Source organism: Orbicella franksi, chromosome 2, assembly GCF_964199315.1.
Source record: "Orbicella franksi chromosome 2, jaOrbFran1.1, whole genome shotgun sequence".
Taxonomy (NCBI): domain Eukaryota; kingdom Metazoa; phylum Cnidaria; class Anthozoa; order Scleractinia; family Merulinidae; genus Orbicella; species Orbicella franksi.
Genome location: NC_138146.1, coordinates 18,565,919 through 18,589,866, shown reverse-complemented (window position 1 = coordinate 18,589,866; position 23,948 = coordinate 18,565,919). Strand labels below are relative to the sequence as shown.

The following is a 23,948-nucleotide window of genomic DNA, read 5'->3' as shown; positions in this document are numbered from 1 at the left end:
TTTTTTTTGTTACCTTTATTTTATGCTTGACATTTTTAAAATACATACAGATTAGCAAAATAAAAACGTTCTTAATCGACTCTCAGCCTGAGGAATGTTCTTAATACGTTCTTAAAATTTTGGTTAATCTCAGTCTCAAAGCTCTTATAAAAAAAGGTTCTTAGATAAAAAAAAAAGAGTGTAACGTACAGTTTTTCAACTTTTATTTTCTTTTGAATGTTTATATCCATTTATAAGTGTTACGCCTCAACCAGGGAGAGCAATTTCTTTCGTTCTGTTCATCTTAAACATCTGCCCAAACAATAGGCTCTTTGCAGCTGGGGTCACATGACCACATTTTTTCTTTTAAAAATTTCTATTATAGGCTATAACTTAAAGAATGCGAGAAATGGAAAGAGCATATTAAAAATACTAGAATGGCCAAGTTTGAGGTCCCTTGCATTAAAGAGTAAGTTTATACGACAGTTTGAATTTTCAGAAAATTTAGAGGATTTGTATGGAAATTGTTGCTGGAGAGCAAGGCCTTGCTCTCCAACAACTTTTTCCATACAAATCTTCTTATTTTTTAAAAATTCAGACCGTCGTAAAATCTCATTCTTTTTAGACGGGGGCCTCAAACTTGGCCATTTTGGTATTTTCAGTATGCTCTTTCCATTTCTGGCATTCTTTAAGTTATAGCCCATAATAGAAATTTTTTTAAGAAAAAATGTGGTCACGTGACCCCAGCTGCAAAGGGCCTATTGTCGGTAAGCCAACAGAATGTTACAAGCATGAGTGAAACAGGCCAGGCGCTATTCTATTCTATAAGTCTGCGATGTTCTAGTATTTGTGACAACTTCCTTTGAAATATTAGCCCAGCTTTAGCCGTTATATTAAAAAATGTTCAACAGGGAATCACTTTTTTGTCTCTTATACTAAGCTACGAAAGATAAGGTTTGAAGCGCTAGTGCTACTCAAGAGCAGAGGCATCTGAGGCGTCAACGAATTCCATTCACGCAAATCACAACTTCTTAGAAACGTCTTCCACTCAACTTTGCTAAAACCTTGCCTAAGTGCAAAACCTCTGGTAACTGAACGAGTGATAATCCAGAGATTCCCGGTTTGCGCTTTATTGATAACAGTAATATGCCCCTTGGACTGCAGGGATGACTCGCATTCTACTACAGATACAACGCGACAGTTCAATGACGTACAAAATGCTCCTGCACAAAGATAGAATGTAGCGTCTCGGTGACCGTTTGCTAATCTTCAAAGGAAGTATTTCATTTGCAAAGATCTGGAGGAATCGAGCTGTTTCAGTAAAAGGATTTTTTTAAATAAGACTCACGAATAAACTTGTTTTTTTAAATGCTACCATCGTCATGCACTCTTGTAGGGACCTTCCACCGGGGACACAAACGTGAACACTCGACCAACAAGTTTCTATATTACGCGAGAGGCAAATGAAGACAATTTCGACTAACTCATAAACACCAATAATGGATCTTTCAGTAAATTAATGGTATTGTTATTCCACCCGACTCAAATACGTTTTCCGATTGGAGGAGAACTTGACACGTGTCGTGGGTCAAAATTCACTAAGTCCCTAGGGCGAACAAAACTCACTAACTTCCTAGGGAAACAACAACTTGAACTTTAGACTCACACGTCATCAGGTCGTGCTCCTTGAAGCCGAGGGAAATTTGTGAGCCAGCCGGCTTCAAGCAAACGATTTCTTCTTTCTATTCCTGAGTTGGGAGGTATAACAAAACACTTAATGACTGGTCCCGCGGGAAAAAGTGAGTTTGTTTCCCCTCGACCTCAATGAACACTGAGGGTCTCGCTCGGGGAAACAAAACTCACTGTTTCCCTTGGTGCCAGTCCCTAAGTGCTTATTGAACCTTTGTTGGTTAAGATACCCAGCCACTGTGCATTTTCCGTCACAGTTGACTGCTATAACGACTCGGGGGAAGTCACGTTAAGAGGATTGCAATTACAATCGAATTTCATCAGCTCCGATTTGTATTAAAGGCTGCGAAAACGTACATAAGATGTCCTTTTGGTGTGAAACTGACTTTTACAATAATTTCGGAAAAGATAAAACTCTTGAACTGGAAACTAGTTGGGATGGAAACGAAGTCAAAAGAAACAAATTTTAGTTGGGATGGAAACGACGTCAAAGGCAACAAATTTTTAGCGGAGAGCCTTAGAACCAAATTCAATTTTCAAGGTTTCTCAAGCCGTGAATGTCGGTTAAATAAATTTTAAGGTGCGTAGAAAACCGTTCAACATCTTCAATGAAAAGTTAAACTATTAAAAAAGCAAACTACTTTGCTGGAGATCAACAGAATAAAAGCTTCGTAGTGAACACAACGTCAAACTGACCATCAAAATAATTTACTTTTCTATGACGTTATCATTACGAAAAGTTTATTTACATTTCCGAGCGTTGGTTAGAAAGAAAACTGAATGAGCTATATTTCCTAACAGAAGCAAATAAATTTGCTTTTCTTTCGTAACTGGGTGCGATGTTGATTTATCCATGTAGGGCCAAAATAAATTGAATGTTTGGGCAGAGGTTGGGTACATTTCCTTTGTAGGAACACGTCAAAAAGAGCATAAACGTTGACGGGCTTGGAGCCCTTAGGACTAGAGACGAGAGAGCACTGGGAACGAGAGAGATGGCCAGGCCCCCAAAAGCTCTCTTTTTCTCCTCCCCAGTGACGTCTCTTTCCAAAATCACTTTTTGGAATTCGACGTTATCCTTTCGCCAGTGCATGCCAGCTATATCTCATCGTTCACAGGAACTACGACGAGAAGGAGTTGAATTCACAAACTATGTACAGTACCTACATGTTACGGTTGTAACCTTGACACAGTCAAGTTTAGGACCTGTATCCACTCATTTAGTTGAACACGTACAGTGAATGTAAATGCTCACAATTTGATGGTATAAGAATCTGCTTAGTTATGTCAGCGAAGTGAATGTTCTATCACGACTGATATTTTAATCGTGTTTAAATAAATTCGCAGTCTTGTTAATTCGTTGTGGCTCCTTTCAAACTGCAATCCACTGTTCCTCTCCATGACTCATAACAGCAAACGTCTCTCTTTAAGAGCTAGGCTTTGATATACAGCTGTGGACCTCGCCGTTCTCTACTTTCCAATGCTCCACCTTGATCTTCAGCTATGGTACATTAACTTCTCTTCTTTCCAATATTCAACCTTGTTCGTGTTTTGCAAGAGAGCCTTGACATACAGCCATCGAGCTGTCACTTCTCTGCTTTCCGCTCCATCTTGTTTATGTTTCTACAGAGCCTTGATCTTCAGCTGCGGTGCATTAACTTCTCTGCTTTCCAGTGCTCCTTGTTCGTGTTTTGCAAGAGAGTCTTAACATAAAGCTATGGAGCTCTCACGTCTCTGCTTTCCTATGCTCCACTTTGTTTATGTTTTTACAGAGAGCCTTGATCTACAGCTGCACAGCTCTCACTTTTCTTCTTTCCAGTGCCAAACCTTGTTCGTGTTTTGCCAGAGAGCCTTGACATGCCGCTATGGAGCTCTCACTTCCCTACTTTTAAATGTTAAACCTTGTTTATTCTTGATGCCCCACAGCAGTAGAGCTCTTCTTTCATTTGTTTCACTTTGTACAAATACTGTGACAGAGCGCCTTGGCACAAAGTTGTCGTCCATCTTTTGTCTTCATATTACACAAACCCAAAAGTACGTCAGGTGTGTTTTGTAGGCTAGGAGATAATTCCAATATTTCCTTTACCTTGGAAAAGAAGAACGTTCAGTAGCGTTAGAATGCCACGCTTGCTGACTTATTTTATGACTGCGAATAGGATGACTTGAGCGAAGGGATGTACCTACTGCACCCCTGTTATTCAAATGACAGGAATGATAATTTTGAATCCTGGTGTTAAAAGAGCTCGATCACACACACAAAAAAATCACCTTTGAATGGAAGGAAACCTGAAAATAGTAGTTTTCTAAGATATAAAAACACCAGAGAGATAATAATAAATCATAAAGAAACAAAGATGGTTAAGGCTGGAGAAGATTAAAACGGATTACAAACGACGAACTTAAAAAATTAAGGCTAAAATTTTCAACATGTGAAAACCGTGACGTAGCTCCTTTAATGTGAAATTCCCCTCAGTGGCATCTACACGTTTCTTCGAGTATAAAACGAGCGAAAACAAATTCAAAGAGGTCAATGCATTCTCCTAAGCAACCACAAAGAAGTCAAACAGAACTCGAGATGACACTATAGTAATGGAACCGTGAAAAGTCGCATAAGTCACGTCACTTGACTGGCCCAGGAAGGGACTTGCTTATTCTGCTTGCCGAGTTTGTCCACGACTAATGGTAATGATTACTGAGCTAGCTAGGGAGGTGCAAAACTAAGATAAGCACAGAAATAGTTAATCCTAGAGCGGATTGAAAAAAACCCCGACGTACCAAATCTTCAGGTAAACAGGCCGATAATGGTCTAACGACGGTGTTACTGCTGGCCACAGCTTGTTGAAGAAACGACACGACTAACGCTGGTACTGGTCCCACTTCAGTCGTTTTCATGGAGGCAATAAAATCATCACAAAGACGAACTGGCCAAGAGAAACAAATAGAAAATTCACTTGCTTGCTAATAGCGGAAAATGCGTCTCGCTATTCACTGACCAATACCCCCAACAAACTCCATTCCCTCCCCACTCCGGTAAAATTAAGAAGTCGATCACTACCTGTCACTAAGTTGATGTGTAGCAAAGTGTTTACTTCGCCTTACTAACGAACATTTACATGCAACATCACAACTTAGTATAAATCTACTAGCGTTCTATCACGAATGCCGTTCTCTCACTGGCCACGCTACTCGCTAACTATTTTATATTAGTAGAATTCTTCTTGAACCCCAATGCAAATGCTGCAATCTGATTGGCTGAGCCATTGCACACTATCAGCCGTTATAGTTCGCCACTAAATATTCTCCGATTCTTATTAGTTTAAATTGATCACGTGACGCGATAGTGTTCATCCGCGGAGAGACACTATCAGCCCTTACAGTTCACCACTAAATTTTCTCAGATTCTTATTGGTTTAAATTAATCACGTTACGCGATAGTGTTCTTCCGCGGAGAGACACTATCAGCCCACAGTGCCCGTCCGAGGAAAATACCCGGATGGATAGTACTCGTCCGTGAAAATAGTTCCGTAAAAAAGCGGGTTTATAGAAAATAAACAATTGAATTTGTATTAAGAGGGTTTTTGTTTGTTTTCTTTTTCAAATTTTACATTCGGCTTTCACGGCTCTCATCTAAAAAAGTTGAAAATAATTCAATAATGATTTTTGAACTGGCGCACGGAAGAAAATTTAGTGGTGAACAATAAAGACAAAAGAGTGTTTATGTCTCGGAACTACCGGTCTGATAGTTGCCCCTTAGAGCTTTGATATTTTTAAAACTAGCATATTTGATTTAAGAACAACAAATTTCCGCGGGGCAACTATCAGCCGATAGTTCCTCGACATAAACACTCTATTGTTTAAATAGAAATCTCGAGCTCATAATCTTATTGTTTAATAGAAGTAGGCCGCGTATCAGTACTAACCTGCGATCAGACGTCATTCTATTTAGACAGCGACTAGAGAGGACAGAAAAGGGAGCAGGCGGGAAATAATGTGCTGTAGGTGACTCACTAAGCAGCCTGCGAACGCAGACGTATTTCCGGTTGTCGCTTGTCTCCGCCGAAAATAGGGACTTTAAGCAACGGTAACGCGGACGGCGACGGGAACGCCATAAGATCAGGGAAAAGCAAAAAGGTCCACTGCGCATGATTGGCGGGAAACTGGTTGACGTTCTGCGTTCGGGCCCGACGTGAGTGAAGCTCATCTCGCGTTGTCTGACAACGTGAGTTTTCGCTTTCGTTTCCTCTGCTGTGTCAACGCTAAATAACCAGTGTTACTAATTTCGAGGAAATTTAATGCTTGTTTTCTCTTGTTATGTGAGATATTTCATTTTATAGAAACGTCGAGAAACCTGAAGCGAACTCAAGCCAGTCGGCGAACATGTGAGTACCGTGAAATATCTTTTTGAAAGCTTATGTAAATAAAGACAACTTACACGAATTTAAATCGAAATTTTTCCTTTCAAGAAGTACTCAAATATCAAATGGCTCATTATGGTGAAATTCTAACACATTTAAAAGGGTAGTCACCATTAAAACTTGTGTAGCTGTTTCCATTTTCAGTCGTTAGACCAGAGGTTTACTTAGATCTTTATCAGTCGGCACACTGATTTGTCGCGCCAGTCTGATTAAACATCTGCTGATAATAAGTTTATTTACTTTATTGTACAACTCAGCGAGAAGGGGCAAGTTGCGTTTGTGGAAGCGAAATTCAGACAGGCAATCGTCGTCTTCAAACCATCCAAGTTAAAATCAGGAAAGGAATTTTAAGTTTGGTCGAGATCATTAGACCGGTTTAAATCGTACAAGAGTAGAAGTTCGTCATCGTTTAACACACCTTCATCGTGGATTATCAAGAGTTGATTGCGAACTTCTTTCAATGAAGTCACCCTAGTTCATCCTGATAAACAGAGGACGAATATCAATAATGTCAATAAGCTTGACAGTGCGGAAACCGCGGTTTCCGACGGCGCTGCTTAATGTTTGTGAATTTCCGCTACAACGGCGTTTTCTCCCCAGCCTTCTCACAGGTTTCGGCGTCCCCGCCGCCGTCCGCGTTCCAGCTGCTTAAAGTCCCTAATAACGTCTTCGAACGCGAGCCAGGAAACGATTTCTGTGTCGTAGAAATTTTAAGCCAATCACAGTTTAGCTCAAGTAGCCCCAGAACTACTGCGCGAGGTATTCGCTGCGAGGAGCACTCGAGTTTCATTCTATCATGGAATCTGATTGGCCAAGGAGAAACAAAAGTCACTACGTCAGAGAAATCGTTTCCTGGCTTGGGTTCGCAGACGTTATTTTCGGCGGAGACAAGCGATAGCCGGAAATACGTCTGCGTTCGCAGGCTTCTCCATAAGAGGCCCACAAGGGAAAAGAGGGCCTGGTCGACGGTTAGCTGCGTACAAGACGCGAACACAGGAATATCTAGAGAAGTTGGATGGGCCAATCCTACTCAGGGCTAACTAATAAGACGCGGTTATCAACATTCACATTATGAACATACCTAGAGCCTGCTGTACGCGCGATGAAGATCTCGAGTTGTGAAGAGAGAAACTGTCTAGCCTCTTTATTTTGGTAGGGCTGAAATTGAAGGAAAAAGAAAACACGTGCGCTTATGTTACCTTTTATCTTTTATATTTTTACGTATATACGGCCCCACAAGCTGTTAAAGCTTTAAATTTCACCGTGTTCAAATCATTTTGCTTGCTTGATTATCCTACCTTTTATGAATAGTGTCATGTTAGTGAAGACAGTGGAATGTGGTTTTAGTTCACCGGCTCTGGAGTCAATAATTCATTGTTGAATACCAAGCAAGCTGGAGCTGAGTTCGCAAACACGTTTTGGCGCATGATACAGCTGTAACTTCAATTTAGCAAGCCAATCAGGATGTGCGGATTGATCTACTAATTTGTGATATCTGTTGTATCACGGAGACCAAAAGATATCTAGGATTTTGTTAACACTTCTCACCGTTCGGTTTCCTCATCCTTCAAATCTCCTCTTGACAGCGTTTGTTCAAGAGTAATCCCTAGGCACACCGTGTGTGCCATCAACCGAGCAAGAGCCCAGCCCTGGAGAGAGTAAGAATCAAAACACACTGAAACCAACGAGTAGAGTATGTCTGTTGCAGTCAGTATAAAGAGCAGATTGAAAATAAAAGAGTATCGGTATCAAGTTCTGATACAAGCGAATCACGAGCGCTACATTATTAACGAATGTTAACTGTAACAGTCAATGAAAGGAAACAAAAACATTAGGAAGCAGTAGATTGATGCAAAAGTTAAAACCAACGTTATTTAATTGTACCTTTGGATCTTCTAATATGGTATCAGCTTCTTCGTGATTCATGATCAGCGGTAGAACTTGTTGAAGCAGGCATGGCACCAAGCCCTGGGCATCAAACATTAGAAGGCTGCTGGCCAAGTCAGCTAACAAGGAATTCGAAAGATTTGACAACTCGTCAATAACTACTCCATATAACGCAAAAAACTAAAAACAACCGACTTGGACTACATATCGGCAACAAAAGTACGAGGTGAGTAACCGCCAATCACGGTCATGTGATTACCTGTTGCATTCCAGTTAGTAAAAGTCATCATACGGTTTCATGTTCACCTTGGAATTAATTTGCAAGTGCAAACTAATTCCAAATTGAACGAGGAAAACCGTATGATTTCTTATTAATAACATAAACATGAAAAAAATCGCGTGGAGGAAGTGCCGGAAGATCTTTCTTGAAGCCATTTTTTCTCATTCGACAAAACTCTTTTCAAAGTTTCCGAACAATTTTTGTCATCATTTTACCTATCATTGGCTTAGAAAATTTCCTATTGTCTTTCAGTCAATCATAATCCAGAATTACGATGTGTAATTTACACTGGTGTTACACTTTTTACACTGGTGTTACGCTTTTTGAACTGGTGTTACACTTGAACTGCACTGCTCTCAGCCAATCAGAATCGAGCAATTTTTTCATGTATATTATTAGAACGAAAATTAAAAAAAACTACTCGGAACGGAAAAATATGGAACAAATATAGAAAGTATAGAACGCATGAAAAATAAAGAGACCAATGAAAAAGATAACTGGGCTAAATACTTACATAGAAAGTAATGGGAAGATATAAAAATATGCAAAATACAAAATATACAAAAAGGAAATAAAAAATATGGCACATAAAAGTTATGGATGTATTGCATATTAAAGTTGTTTGAATACTGACTGGAAATGCGCGCCATACGTTTCTATTATCTAATTCCAGCTTTTGTCTGTAAAAACTGTAAGAAACAATTCGATGCTGCGTAGCGCAAACAAAGCCCATGGATTACTACTAACCTGCTAGGACAATTTCTTCATGCCGGGTAAACTTTAATATTTCCTAAGTTTAATAAAGAAAAGGATCATGTTCATAAAAATCTCCAGTCACTTACAGGCAAGCCAAACTTTTTGTTTCCTAACTGGTCTTGAACAAACAACCAGCCAACAAGAATAGCTGTTACTTGTCGTCCAGAGGGTCCGTGAAGGGAAAAACTGTGCTTTCGGTCTCGCCTGACACACAACACCCGAGGGCAAAGCTCTTCTATACACCAACCAACCTTATCAACAAACCAGAATATATCTCTTTTTTTCCTAATTTGTTTTGTAAATAAAGGTGCGCTGCTGAACTGGTTTTCTTAGCGCGCGCTCCTACAAGCTCGGATAGCCGCATAAGATACCACACCGTGGAGAAACCTATACTCGAAACCAATCAGATATCATGATTCGCAGAATACCATTTCTACAATGTGTCAGGCTTAATCACCCTTTTTTCCTCATTTGTTTTGAAAATAATTGTACGCAGTTGACATGATTTTTTAGTACGCGCTCCTACAAGCTCAGATAACAGCATAAGATACCACGATCTGGAGAGGACAGGGGAACACCGTCTATTCTCCAGCGGAACCAATCAAATTTCACGATTCGCAGAATATCCCTTCTACAATGTGTCAGGCTCAATCACCAGCACCGCCGGGAAAAATAAACCCAGATTAGAGAAAGCGGTAGATACCGAGCCAAACATTAAGTTAACCATAAACTTGATAAGACATTACCTTGATGATATTGTAAATAAACCACTCGTTTCCTCCTGTAGTTAACAGATGCCTGAACTGTTCAAGTGTCCTATTACTGAGCTGCCGCGCCTTGACAACGTCTGTGAACAAAGTTCCAAGAGTCTGGAAACAGAAGAGACATTCAAATTAAACGCCAGGCTCCTGAAGTCCAGGTTTCGTTTTTTTTTTCACAAAAGGATTAGCATCACCTAGGAATTCAGTTTCATAAGTTGTCAATAGTCAGTTCTACTTTACTCAGAGACAATCAGAAGCCTTGCCTACTGTCCTGATATCCTGCGATATCACTGAAGTCACTGATTGATTCGGCCAGTCTTTTTTGCCGTGTTAAGTAAATACCAGGAGCATATAACTCCGAATCAAAGTTATATGCTTCTGGCAAATACCCAATCGCAGCTTTTTTTAATACTTTTTCGATGGCATATTAGGCTCGTTAGATCTCACATGAGTATTTTCCCTTGACTGTGTCTCGCCTGACATATCGCCTGATGTGCCGCCGACGCGTACCAAAAAGATACGATTAGGTATAATCATCAATTTAAATTGTTGTCTGTGTTTACCTAATGACTTACCTTGGACACAGGCCTGCCAGTTGATACCGGTTTATCTGCATTATCATCCCATGTGTTATCTGAAGTTAAAAAAGCGATCCTGAGTCTGCTTGTGATATTACAGGGTAGAACACCAGACTGAATGAGTTAGTAATTGCATTTCTCGGCTAGACACCACCCATCAGAATCACATGAGACGACCTAGTTTCAGTCAGAGGTTGACATTAGAGGTTTAACAATGCCGCAAGCCTCCGGCGGACAGCTAAGCATAAAAGCCCAAGGGCTAATTTTCTGATTAAAAGGGTAAATAAAGCCTATTTAAGTGTACCAATGTATTTGTTGTGCCTCTTTCCTGACTCTTACATTTTTAATTATTACAATTACGGTCACCCAACTAGTTTAGCTTTTTAGTTATTTTGGGTGTCCCACTACTGTATGTACTGTACTGTTTATTTATATATTTATAATTATAATCTTGTAAATTCTTTTAGTTGTTTACAGTAGTAGAAATAAACTGTTGTTGTTGTTGTTGTTCCGTTAAAGATACCAACGACAACACAAGAGTGTCTCAGTCCGACAAAAGAATGACTTCTCACCTTTTCCTTCTACACTGGACGACATTCTCTTCATGACTTCTAACAACATAGCACAGCTGTAAAACAAGGCAAGTTTGATCAGTCAGTTTGCAGCTTTCATACGCGGTTTTGAGACAAACGTCTTCATCTCTTTGCGTTCTTCGCTGGGAAAAATCGTTTGAGAATTGACTCCAAAACTTCCATTCTAATGACGTAGGTTTGAAAAACCGGTTCCGAGTCACAAACAAACTGGTTTTAAGTCGGAAGAAACCGGTTTTTCAAACGGTCTTAGGTAGAAAATTGAGATAGTCTACCTGTCTACAAACTCCTTGGGCATTCCTTTGGGATTGACAGGATTGAGGAGAAAACCCACTAACCTGTCAAAAGAAAAAAACAGAAGAGTAAAAATGTTTAAAGCATTTACTAGGAGGTCACAATGGGTATATTGAAACATGACCAATGTTAAGCTCACTTCCTTGAAAAAAATAGGGAACGAGAGAAAATGATTGTCAACCGAAGGCACAATAAGAGCCTTGGAAGTGATGAAGGGAATCTTAAAATCGATCAAAAGTAGAGTAGAAAGCTGGCACAGATGCAAAATGGTGTTGCTGTTCAAACAAGGACGTATTTAACTGATACACAACTATTGCTACACGAATAAAAATATGTGCTAGGGCATTAAAAGTCAAAAAATCAAAACTAAACCCTCCGTAACAGATAAATGAGCCACTCTGATAGAACGACAAAGCTTGTTTGTAGAAAGAAAATGTTCCACGCAGTACGCACGCGTGCCTCCGCGACGATTAACACCACACTCACAAAGCGGCTTGGCGTCATTAACGCCGTCATATCACCATATTGTATTTGTTGCCTTAAAAAGCACATCTCCTGAGCAGTTTAATATCTTAGCACTATAGAGTACTTTAGTTTCTTAGCATTGACTGATAGAGTACACTAAAGGACTAAATAAATGAGAGAGAGATTGAGTGTTACCGCAAGGGGTGTTTTCTTTCTTCTGCAGTCAGAGTATAAATATGTCCACAGCTCCATGAACAAGCACAAACGGCCAGCGCAGGTGCCTCGTACTTGAGAAGCTCGCACAATTTCTACCGAAAAAAAATAATGTAAAAAACAGTGATCGTTTGGGCTAAGTCTCAGACAGTCATCAAGGAACGCTGTCATCCTATCAAGGAAAAAGATCCGATAATAAACAACTCCCCTTTCCCTGAAGCCACTTTGCAAGCGGCGTGAAAGAACAGGCGGGCATCCGTCTGCATTAACAGGATACATACCCTGAAAAATTAAGCCCCCCCCCCCACCACCAAAAAAAAATCAAATGCATTAAGCCCCCCTCCCTCCAAATACAATCCACGGCCTTACAGTATATTAAAATTCTGCTCTCAAAGGGCAGTCTAAATAAGAGAAGTTTTTGAAACTATCGCGGAAAGTTGAACTTGAGGAGAAAGAAGATCTGGTTTTGGCTCATTCGACCACTGTCATTTAAAACCGTCCCATTTGTGATATTCTATCTGATCTAGCATTACCTGTAACTGCTCAGGAGGTACAGCTTTGGAGTCACATTGCCACGCCTTCAGTACATGATGCAAGGCACTGGAAACGTTCGTGCAGTGTTCATCCCAGTTGGCTTGGCTGCGAAATAAGTACAAGAACATGCTAACTTGAAGAAAGATGAAAGGGCAAAGCAAGTTCTTATGGGTCATAACCCAAAATATATTTCTACTGATGGAAATGATAAAAAAAATAATGGTCCACTTCCCTGAAAATTTAGATAAACAAGTGCATTGAAACTATCATGAGTTAACTATACACAAGATTTTGGTGTCAAAATGAACATATCTAGCACTTTATAACTGTTGCATGTGATGTGACACACGACAATTCAAGAGCTGGGCATAAGGTGCAACCCAGAAATTGTGCGTAGCGTTGTGCGCAGTCTTGGACTGAGTGTACCGGCGCTTACGACAAATTTAACCAACAAAGTGACCGGCCTGGTCAGCCTTTTCTGAGTTAAGCGCTGTCAAATGATTACAGCATGTATGATTGTACCTTGCAGGAAATGCTGAGTTACTGAAGAATTGATCGAGTAGTTCGTTAACTGCCGCTTGGTTGGGCGAGTGCTGTGTATCAGGAATAAATGACCTCCACTTGTCAATGTCTGGAATGTGGCGAGAGATCCATTGAATAACAAATGGAGCAGGTGACCGATTCTTGGCAACGTCCAGTACAACCTGGCCAAGAAAAAAAGAACAAATTGCATCAGTCACCCGGCTTCTGAACCTGGATGGGACGCTAGTCCTTCGCAGGATTATCCCCAGCATTAAATTCAGCTGTACCCATTTATACTCCGGGGTGGAGAGAGGCACTCCAGCGAGCAAAGAACGTCGTGTCCGATAGCCCAGGGCTAATGGATTCTGTCTTCACTTGCCTGATGGGCAAGTGAAGTTTCCTGGAGAATTTTTGAGGAAATTCCAATTAAAGAACTACTTCGTATAATGTGATCGTCCGGGTGAGGGTAGTTCTGAAAAGAACTGTTGTTGGTGACTGACGTTTACACAACCTGAGCGGAAGTCATCTTTAGAGTCTTCGAACTACTGATATTCCTGGGTTCAAACCATTTACTGTAAAGAACTACTACAAGAGATGAAATTTTGGGGGCCATTATAGTCGCAGCTTGCCGGAAGTGCAAGCCCGAAAATTGGTTTAAGTTTTTCTTTTGCACCTTGCACTGCGAGAGAAAGGCGTCTTGCTCAAAAACACAACAAAATGACCCTGCCCAGGGCTCGTTCCGAAGTTAGCGCACTAACCATTGGGTCTTTATTTAACAAATCAAGAAGTCTAAGCCGTGTATTACACTGTGATAAAACACGACGGACATTTAAGAACACGAGAGAAATGCAGAAAACACGAGCCGCAGGCGAGTGTTTTCTACATTTCTCGAGTGTTCTCATATGTCCAGAGTGTTTTTTCACATTGTAATACACGGCTTAGGCTTCTTTATTTGCTATATGATTTAGAGGTAATGTGGCGAAAGACAATAAAATACGCTTTTTCTGTGTTATACTCTGATAAAACATGGGTTGTTGACCAATCAGAGCGCGCACAGGCTCCTATCTATAAAGTAAAGGAGTATATCGTTAAGACACACGATCAAGCACATCAATACTGCACATGATGAGGCATCAAGGGGGTAAAAAAAGTGGAATGGCGTGGAAAGAATTTCTTATTTTCCTCGGACAGAAGAAATGCTGTATCGAGAATTCAACCACACCTGCTAGTGTGAACAACTGAAAACTTTCTCTAGAGGGTAATTAAAATAAAACCCACCTTTCGACCATACACCTGCCCAATATGACACAGTAACAGAAAAGAAGTGTTGAACAGCTCTCCTCTGATGTTTCCTCGTTTAACTGCAACAAATAAGACATGGTTGACCACAGCTACCTTCTGCTTGTTAGGTTCAAATCTTACTTGGTACAGAGAAGAACATTGATGGTAATATTGGTCGAAGCAGTGTTGTGATTGGTTACCAAAATTGATTCAAAATATTCCAACTAATGCTGGTTGTTCCATTTGCTGGGATAAGTTTGATTTGGATTTCAGGACAGTGGAATTACAGTAAAATTGCTTTGTTTAGTATAGGGAAAGAAATAAACTGAAAGAATATTTAAAAACCAGTTACGCACAAATCTTTAGACTAACCATCTTCTTTGTCTGTAGCAGCGTGAACAGTTTGGTCAGTAATTCTATTGAGAAACAAAACAAAACAAATGTAAACAGTCAAGACTGTGCATGACAAAAAAACAGCAAAAACGATTTCCATTAATGCCCTGACTTCAACTGCACTTTCAATTACGCACAAAGCTTATAATTCAGTTCATACTTAACAAGTCCTCTTATAAGGTTTTGAAGTTTTCCCACGCTTGCTGCTGCCACAGTCATCCATTTAAACTTTTCCACATTCTTCAGAGGGTTCAGAAATTTCTCATCCCTGCTGCTGAGATCGGATTCCAGTGCCTGCAAGGGCAGCAGTTAAAAGCGGAGAAACTAAGAATTATTATAATTATAGTTGTGGTCAGCACTAATAATGATGATGACCATAAAGACGAACATAATGAATGTGGTGAACATAAATACGACAGCACCCTTCTGCACCTTTCTCGTATTTAATTGAGCACACACAGAGAAAAAAAAATCCATATTGTAGGGGGTATGGAGCCTAACAAAGCTTCTCTTTTACTTACCCCGATTATTTCCAAAATTCTGCTTTCTGAAACCAAAATAATGAATTTTACATTACCTTTTAGTCTTAACACAGACTCAGAAAACAGAGGGAATCAAAAAGAAACTTCAGTCAGATTGTAAATAAACCTTCATCCTGGATTTGCTGTGCAGGATTGTTAAAAGTTAACTGGCTGCTTAACATATTTTGTACTTCAGCTGACAATGGTCTGCAAGGCAAAGCAACAGCCATACAATTTTGAGAACCTTAGTTAGGATAAGGGGGAACTGCCTGATAGTGTTTATCAGTCACAACCCTTGAGATCCTTTGTTATCTCTGTAACAAACTGTGCTATGAACAAACTTGTAAAACGAGTTGTGAAACCGGGTCACCATTTGGATGTAGCTTAATCCTCTCAGTTTTGCCTACCATGTCACATTAACAATTCAGCACTGTACGTCCCAGTGGCATAACGTTGTTCAACTTTGCCACTTATGTCCTAAGCAACGCACAAGTAGCTAAATGAAGTTGCTTGCAGTTAGATGTAAATGTAGTCAGGGCAACTAACCTCTGAGAGACAAGTTGTCCAATCCTATCTCCAGTCTGCTGATTGAGGTCTTTGCAATACTGTTGAATCAGTTCTTTATAGCAGTTACACCTACAAGTCAGCAAGCACAATCAGCAGTCATAAAGAAACCTTATAATAGAATAGTTTGAGAAGTCTGTAATTGAACAATGGTACATGTTTTTTATTTCTTAAATATAGTTTTGTATATTGTTGAAAGGGTAATCTCTTGGTGTGTTGGAAGTTCTTGTACATGTTGGGGAATGACTTCTACATTTTCAGTGGCTGGTCGCTGAAGAGGTTTTCTTCCAGTAAACAACCACCTCCAGTTACAACCACATTTTCCCTGATGTTGTCATATTTGAGAGCTTGCCATGGACTCCTATAAGGGTTATTGACCAAGCGTGAGGTCAAGATGGATGGATATTGGCCAAGTTCTTTTATGCATGTTGGCAAACCTGCCTCGGCTTAGGGGAATTTTTTTCTTGTGGGAAACAGTGCTTAGTCCCAAGCGAGCAAGATAGTGTCATCTTGCCCACTCCACAGCCAATCACAGTGCAAGATTTGGTTCATCTTGCCTGCTCGTGGAGCTAGCCATATAATAAGCACTGTTATTATCACATTGCCACTGACAGAAAAAAGCCCAACCTGCACTTGAGGTCCGCATCATCCAGCAGGGGAGCAAACTGCAGCAGTTGTTGAAATGCATTGTGTGCTGTGGAGTGTTCCCCAGGGTTTGGCTGGAGTTGCACAGAAGGCTGGGATCTTGTCTCCAAAAGACGAATCACAATTGGAACCTACAAACAGATTGACACATGACTGCTTTCAAAAATTGCCAAGACTGACCCTGTGGGAGTTTGAGCTGTAAAAGGAGGTTTGTAAGGTTGGTATTAAAGGATTTTTAGGTAGGGGTGTAACGATTCATATTCCTAGCAATTTGATTCAATTTTGATTATTGCCTTTTGATTTCGATAATTTCAATTCAACTATGCAAAGTATTTCCACACAGTGGATCTAAAAGATGCAGGTGAATTCACAATCGTTTAGTCGTTCATCACCATGTTTGAGAACGTGACAATGAGCGTGTTGCACATGGTTTGCCTTATTTGGAAATTCTCAAAGGGTGCTACATGGTAGAAGGGCAACATTTTTACCAAGCAACACAAAATGGCACAAAAACTGCAAACGCCTTTGCTCGTCAATCAAAAACGCACATTTTAAAGAGTTACATATTCTGATTTCACAATATAATAACTCACTGAGGGCACCCTGGGAAAGACATGCAAAAAATCGAACCAAAATTTAACCATGGAATCAAAGAATCGTGAATCAAACTGAATGGTCATAATTGCAATTAATCCAGAATTCGATAAATCGTTACACCACTATTTTTAGGGGTATGGAATTTGCCATTTCTTTACGAATTTCTGGGTTCATGTTCAAGATTAATGAAGTTCAGGTTCACATTTGTTAACTTTGAACATTATTTCCACCCCTTCCCCCTGCCCCTATCTTTTTTAAAAAGCATCTTATCTTGAGGCTACAGGATTTTGTCTGGTATTTTCTGCTTGTCATGATCGGTTGCTTGTAAAACACTAACTGTATAATGTCATGTATCTTAAAGAACTTTCTTTTCACAAAGATATTACATGAAGGGATTTAGTTCTCAACTGGATCAAAAGAGGATACCAAGAATTACAGGCTCATCCTGCACTATCCTAGTTTCTATAGTGGTCTAGTGACATTTACTTAATTACCTTCAAAAACAGAAACCCTGTCCATAATATTTCTTCCATTGATTTCTCAGGAGCTTCTAACAGGCCCACTATGGCTGATCTCAGAAACTCTAAGTACAACTGATGTCTTGCCACATTCTGCACAAACGGAACAAAAGTTGGTCACAGACTGACTTTCATAAAAGCATTGCCTTCTGGGCCCAAGTAAGCATTGTAATTTCAGGATGGATGTCATATTTTGTCTGTGCCAGCAATTTATGGCCCATTCTGTACTTTTTGTGGCTTTTCAGCTCTTTAGAAGAACACATACATTTAATAACACTTCCTAACTATTCAATATTGTGTACCTGAGCATGCATGATGCAATCCATCACATCAGCAACTTGATTTGGAGTGTACGAAGGACTCACTAAAACCTGGAATGAAAAAAGACACATAAGTCACAACAATAATTCACATTCATGAAACAATACAACACTTGACTATGCAATCTCATTTAATACTGCCACTTGTTCTGACCTGAAACTGAGTGAGAATCTGGACAGACATGTTTGGAACACGACCTGGACTGATATCACTACTACCAGATGACGAGTTTAGACTCTGCAACCTTAAACAAAACAAACAAACACACAAACCAGAACATTAAAAATAATTTAAATGGTTGATAAAAGTACATGATTAAACAATCTTTTGTTTAACATCCTTCCTGACTTTTCCTTTGTAATGAACTTTGTTACAGATGCTATACACTTGTATTTTTAAGAGAGTTTTTAGAGATCATACTGGACACTCCACAGTTTGAAATTCTCTCATTTAGGACAGGTACATGTAAGCAAATGGTGAGAAGAGAAGAGAAGTCAAGTGCGTAGAGAAAGGACAAGAAAGAGAAGAGAAGGGAAGCTAACCTTGGAGAGTGAAGTGCAGTGTGGTGACTGCAGGCCTGAAAAAAAAAAAAACTTGAATTCCAGCTTGCCCTTGGGACAAGTAGCTCTCAAATTTTGCTTGCCCTGGGCAAGTCTTAGAGTGCTCTTTTAATGTTTTAGTTGACAGACGATTTGCCTGGGCACTTGCCCATCGGGCAAGTAAATGCAACCTTCACTTGCCCATCAGGCAAGTGAATGAAAAGTTACTTGCCCAGAAGGAAAATCTGCTTGTCTGGAACAATGGAACAGCACTTTTTCAAGCCCTGGGTGAGGTGAGAAGAGGAGAAGAGATGTAAAGCAAAGTGAATGGAGTGAAGTGATTTAATGGAAAGCAAAGTAACTGAAATGGGCCAAAGTAAAGTAAAACAAAGTAAACATGTATATATGGTATAATGTGAATTGGATCATGTCCTGTACCTGCTGAAATTAACCATAAGTTCTTTAATGTAGGGCTGCATTTCAGGGACAACTGTCTGTGTCATGATAAGGTCCTTGAGATGTGCTTGCAATTGTCGGTCCAATTCTGATGCCATGGCTAATGAGGAACATGAAGCACTCCATTTAGTAACCAAATTTGTTAAAAATTAAAGTGGCTGTCAGCAACTGAACTTGGATAATGATTTCATTGAAAGGCTGAGAACTGACTTTTCATATTAACTCAAGGGTCATGGGGTTCATTTCCAGGAAATTCTTATCATGCTCGTTTTCTACTTTTCTTTTTATGAACAAAGGTAGTCCTTTGAAACTGTGGAATGTCTTAACAGATCCTTCAATGAGAAACATTGCCATCAAACAATAATTGGTGAGTCAATCACTTGGTGAGTAAATCATGTCACACGAACAAGCTCAGCAATGACCTATTTGCTGGATCACTGATGCAAGCTAGCTGGGAGAAGCTATCAACTCCCAAGACTTTCATGCAACTTTGGTGACTCGCTTGATCCTGCTGTTCTGATTACCCAACACTTGAGTACATACCATCCTTACATATATATGTGCTCCACCTTAAAATAAAGTATTGTAGATGTGGTACTGTGGAGTAATCGTCAGCTTCAATCTTTTCATGTATATCAGTAAACCCATGAATTTTTCGCACTTGTAAATTTTTCATCGACTACAAATTGCACTTGCCCCATGGGCTTGTGCGATTTTGTTAGCCTTTGGAAAAATTTACTTGTGCCTATTTATTCCTAATTGCACTCAAAATTGTGTGATTATCTATAGAAAAGTTTGCATCTAGCTATTTGTATCGAAATTTGGCATATAAATTATATCAATAGTTGACCTCTTTTGGTCTTTTTTTAACCAATTTTTATCATATGTTTATAAATAATAAGTTCGGACTGTGGATCTCTTAAGATTCCTTTGGTATGACATCTTTCATTGACTCGGGAAGTGCACCTATAACCGCCCATAGGTTATGTCATGTGTATGCAGTGTACCAGCTTACTTACCATGCTCCTCCATCTTTCCTACAATGACCATAGCTCTGTAAGATGAAGAGCCCATGACATGTCCAAAAGCTTTGTTGCATTTTCCAACATTAGACACATGAAATGGTGCATCTGCACCTCCAGACAGACGTACTGACTGTGTGTTACACAAGATACAGTAGCAAGGTTAATGAGTTGTAACATTCTAACTGATTCACTACGTAAACAAGTGTTTTTAAGTTCAACTGTGCTTCAGTAACCTACTACAATTTAATACATGGCTAGCACTGTGAGTGGGGGCAAGACTAACCAAATCCTGTCCAGTAACTGGCTACCTGACAAAAAAGATGCGCTGTCCTGCCCACTCAGGACTACCAAGTAGTTCAAGCAAGAAAATGGTGTTGTTTATGCCATATAACAAACCATTTATTGAACAAGCCTACAGTATATGGTCAAGATGGCTGGATACTGACAGTCTTGTTCTTTTTCACATGTTTATCAACCTTCACTGGGTCTCAGTCCATAAGCACACAAAAAAGAAGAGCTTGACCAATATCACGCCATTTCAACTGCACACTTGGTCAATAACCCATCATGTTACAGGTCCCTGTTCCTGTCATATACTCTGTAATTTTATGATTTCAATAGCAGTGCAAGTTGTTATAATCCACTCACCTCTATACACAATTTCAGCAGCCTTGTAACAACAATTAGAAGCCAGTAGACTATCTTGACCAAGGAAACTGCCAGCTTCAGACATTCTTCATCTCTTTCTGGGCAACTAAACAAAGCAGTTAAAGTGGTTAATCCTCTTATAATGCTCCAGGAGTTAACATCAACAATAAATTTGTTGTCTTTACACAGAATTACGAACATTCCCACCAAAAGAATACTAGAATACTATCATTATTATTACCAATACAATCGTTTTCAGCTGTTACTGCAGGTTTAAATTTATCCTCTTTTTAAAGAAATAACCAGTTTTCTAATAATGAAAATTAAAAGTTGTTCAACACTACCTTATAGTTGGAACAAAACTAAGGAGGAGATCCAATAAAGCTGACAAGCACTTGTGCTTTGTAACATTCTGAAACTTAAGACAACCAACAAAGAGTGAAAATGTACTGCTTTACATCAAGAGAGAGTGACCTAAGAGAATCTTAAATATTCCCAATGTTACATGGCCTGAGTTTATCAGCTTAGAATAGTGAGAGGGCTGAACAGGAAAATATTTCACTCAAGGTCTTGGCATCTGGATCAAGTGCAGCGAGTTCCATATAAACATGTTCCTGCCTAGATTGACCTTAGAGGTCCAAGTATAGGGGTCCAAACTTGTATAGAGGTCCAAGTATAGGGTTCCAAGTATAGGGGTCCAAACTTGTATAGAGTTCCAAGAATAGGGTTCCAAGTATAGGGGTCAAAGTAAGCTCTTAGATCACCAAATCATCATTTTAAAAAAAAATCATCTAATCTATCAGTTACTTATCGAGCAATTGAACTTCTTTCATCCCAGATTCTCCATTATTGCTCCAACTAGCATAAAAACTACTTCATACCTGATGGACTGCTGTCAAAGCTGATGAACAAGAAATAACCTAAAAGCAAAATAATAATATAATTATTACATATATAATTCATATGCATAATATACATTGTAAAAGGGTGAATTGTGATGCCTAAGAAGTAAATAAAGTTAGAAGTACTGACTCACTTGATGCTTTTAACAGAAAAAATAGGAAACTGTCACATGAATTTTACAGTTTTCAAAATAATACAGACCTAGCTTTTAAGTCTTTTTATTGTTCTATAGTTGTATATTTATTCATATTATTTCTGTAATCAATAATTCTCTTCTTTTTAAATACCTTTTGGATACTAGTCTTTTAGCTAGTTTTTTTTTTTTTAGACATGACCTCATCAGTGTTGCTCTTATATTTTTATGGTGTTCCGTATAAATAAATGTTTTACACACTTCGTACATCTCACATTTCTGTATAACCAAATATTATTGAATGTTTATGAACTGGGTTCATGGTCAGTCATGGTAAGAGCACAGTTCACTTAGTAACAGAAAAATGGAGAGAAGGAGGAAGAGACTTAGTGAGGGATGGGTGGTACAAACCAGCAAGGGGCAAAGTGCTTGAGTCTGTTACTGAGCGGTGTGAAAACAAAGTGGAATGCAAGTGCACTACTTAAATGTATCCTACAAACATGGTGGCATGATAGGTTGGTGCCTTTGACTCTTCTTCAAAGAGTTTTATATGAAGTCTGGCCACAGTGTTTGTGTTATGTTCTTATATAATACCTTGGTAGCAATCCCATGATTAAGATATGACAATATCAAAGTGCTTGGTGTACTGCCAAATGTAGCCTGTTGAACAAGACATTCTGGAAAAGATAGAAACATTATTTTGTTTTATCTTACATCAAGGTTAAATAAGGTGCTTTTTTTTTTTAAGAAGCCTTGCCAGGCTCTTTATTTCTATGACTAGCAAAATTTGATGTGTCATAAAATTATCAGAGAATGTATACTAATTGAGGTAGGAATTACTTCACCTTTCAATATGAAGAGATACATGTAGCTGTTGATGTCATTGGTTACATTTTGGCCCGGGGGGGGGGGGGTACTGCCATAAATGGGCTATATAGGTATGTGCCGCTGTGAAGGGTATGGTTTTCAAGCAGTTTACTGTAGGATAGGCTATATAAATCAGAGCGTTTGGGTCTAAAATAGGGTATCATTTTTCACAAAACTGACTAGTTGGTTGAAGATTTTATCTAAACTAAGGAAACAAGGAATTGCCACTCAAAAATATATATAAAAAATGAAATCAGCAAGTTTAAATTTTTGTAACTCAGCCTCAACATCGTCGATAGATGACTATCATAAAACACTACTGGATATTATTAACTGTCAAAAATCGGGATTCAGATGGAAATCGGTGGTTTTAATACTGGTTACTCTAATATAGGGTAGCAAATTCAGCTGAACTAGCTCTAGGATAGGCTAAGGGTTCCAGGGTCCCAGCGGCTGGGCAGTCTGGCTCAAATAGCATGAAGGCTTTGCACAGAGAAAACAGCATGCTATAATACGAATTGACTATTAACATCTAAAGAGCTTGAGAAACTTAGTAGTCAGTGAAATGTCTAGCTCTTGAATATAAGTTAGACTTAATATTACAGGAAATATTGGCTTTCAAAAACTGCAAAATGTCTGAGAGGCAAAAGCGTGAATGCGCCCATACATCAACTACCTTGATACACTACTACATTCTCAGAATGAACACTAAAAGAAAGATATAAAATCAGCAAGGATAATTAAATTTGCAGAATGAAACTGGATTCAGTTTCGAACACTTCCGTCACAATAAGCTGTCAAAATATAAATGCTTTGCCTGTTTGTTTTTAAGATTTGGCAATCACAATGAATTTTAAATAACCTGCTAAATCATCGAGGTCTTTTTTGTCCTTTCCTGCTAGTTTTTTTACTTCTACAAGCCACTGTAAAGGAGTCCATCTTTCTCTCCAAGCTTGAAGAAGAATCTCCGTGTTGACCACCATTTTGAATTTTTACAGCTTAGTAGCCTGGCAGTTACTGATTGCTTTATATAAGAACAACTGTAACATACAGCACTGTAATCAAAGGGAACCAGTCTGCTTTGTCTTGTAGAAAACAATGAAAGCAAAAGCCACACAGACGCATCCCGAGACGATCAACTTTTCGGGATGTTGCATATTAAAGTGGAAGCTTTTCCCAGACGGCTCCTGCAGGTCCCCCTCGGTCCCATCTTTTACAGTAGACGTGCTTTACATGGATCCAGCATGCGTTTTCATGCATTCATGCATGTTGTCGACTCCTAGCTGTAGGTTAATTTTTTAATATGAAAAAGTTGTGTAAATTTCATTTGATCGCTGGAGCGATGGCCGTTTGCAAAATATTTTGGGACAGAAAACTCTTGGAAAAATCAAGGAGGTCAATTATCGTCCGATAGCAAAAGTTTTTTCATAGTACGGATGAAACGGAATCACATTACGCCACCTCCATATTTCTTGTATGGTGACCAATTAAGTCGAAAAGAGCAACCATAGCAGGCCGCTCTCCAAGCCTTCTTCGAACCACTGATTTCTTAAATCAGTCATATGTATATTATCCAC

The 23,948-nt window shown here is 39.3% G+C and overlaps 1 protein-coding gene across 1 annotated transcript; it reads right to left on the bottom strand.

The window, feature by feature from the left end:
• Positions 1-2,358: 2,358 nt before the first annotated feature.
• On the bottom strand, positions 2,359-23,354 carry LOC145478397 (mediator of RNA polymerase II transcription subunit 24-like). The gene is made up of 30 exons (XM_081456414.1): positions 23,234-23,354; positions 22,099-22,181; positions 21,350-21,388; positions 20,813-20,886; positions 20,469-20,574; positions 19,815-19,950; positions 18,778-18,895; positions 17,954-18,044; positions 17,782-17,850; positions 17,456-17,572; positions 16,347-16,495; positions 15,702-15,791; positions 15,283-15,362; positions 15,156-15,181; positions 14,795-14,928; positions 14,614-14,657; positions 14,239-14,321; positions 12,961-13,142; positions 12,438-12,543; positions 11,887-11,999; positions 11,208-11,270; positions 10,915-10,970; positions 10,340-10,398; positions 9,750-9,872; positions 8,995-9,037; positions 7,965-8,086; positions 7,629-7,729; positions 7,162-7,238; positions 4,441-4,586; positions 2,359-3,751 (listed from the first exon to the last, which is right to left on the bottom strand). Exons 1-30 carry the CDS (start codon positions 23,352-23,354, stop codon positions 3,617-3,619), a joined length of 2,886 nt encoding a protein of 961 aa, XP_081312540.1. The 3' UTR covers positions 2,359-3,616.
• Between the last annotated feature and the right edge of the window lie 594 nt (positions 23,355-23,948).

What these genes read in the sequence shown, in the direction of transcription:
- LOC145478397 (XM_081456414.1), bottom strand. Translation starts at nt 23,354, where the DNA reads ATGGTGGTCAACACGGAGATTCTTCTTCAAGCTTGGAGAGAAAGATGG. An exon ending in TGCTGAAATTGTGTATAGAG is followed by an intron (nt 19,951 to 20,468) that starts GTGAGTGGATTA and finishes TGTAACACACAG; the next exon opens with TCAGTACGTCTGTCTGGAGG. An exon ending in GAAAGAAAACACCCCTTGCG is followed by an intron (nt 11,271 to 11,886) that starts GTAACACTCAAT and finishes TTCTTTTGACAG; the next exon opens with GTTAGTGGGTTTTCTCCTCA.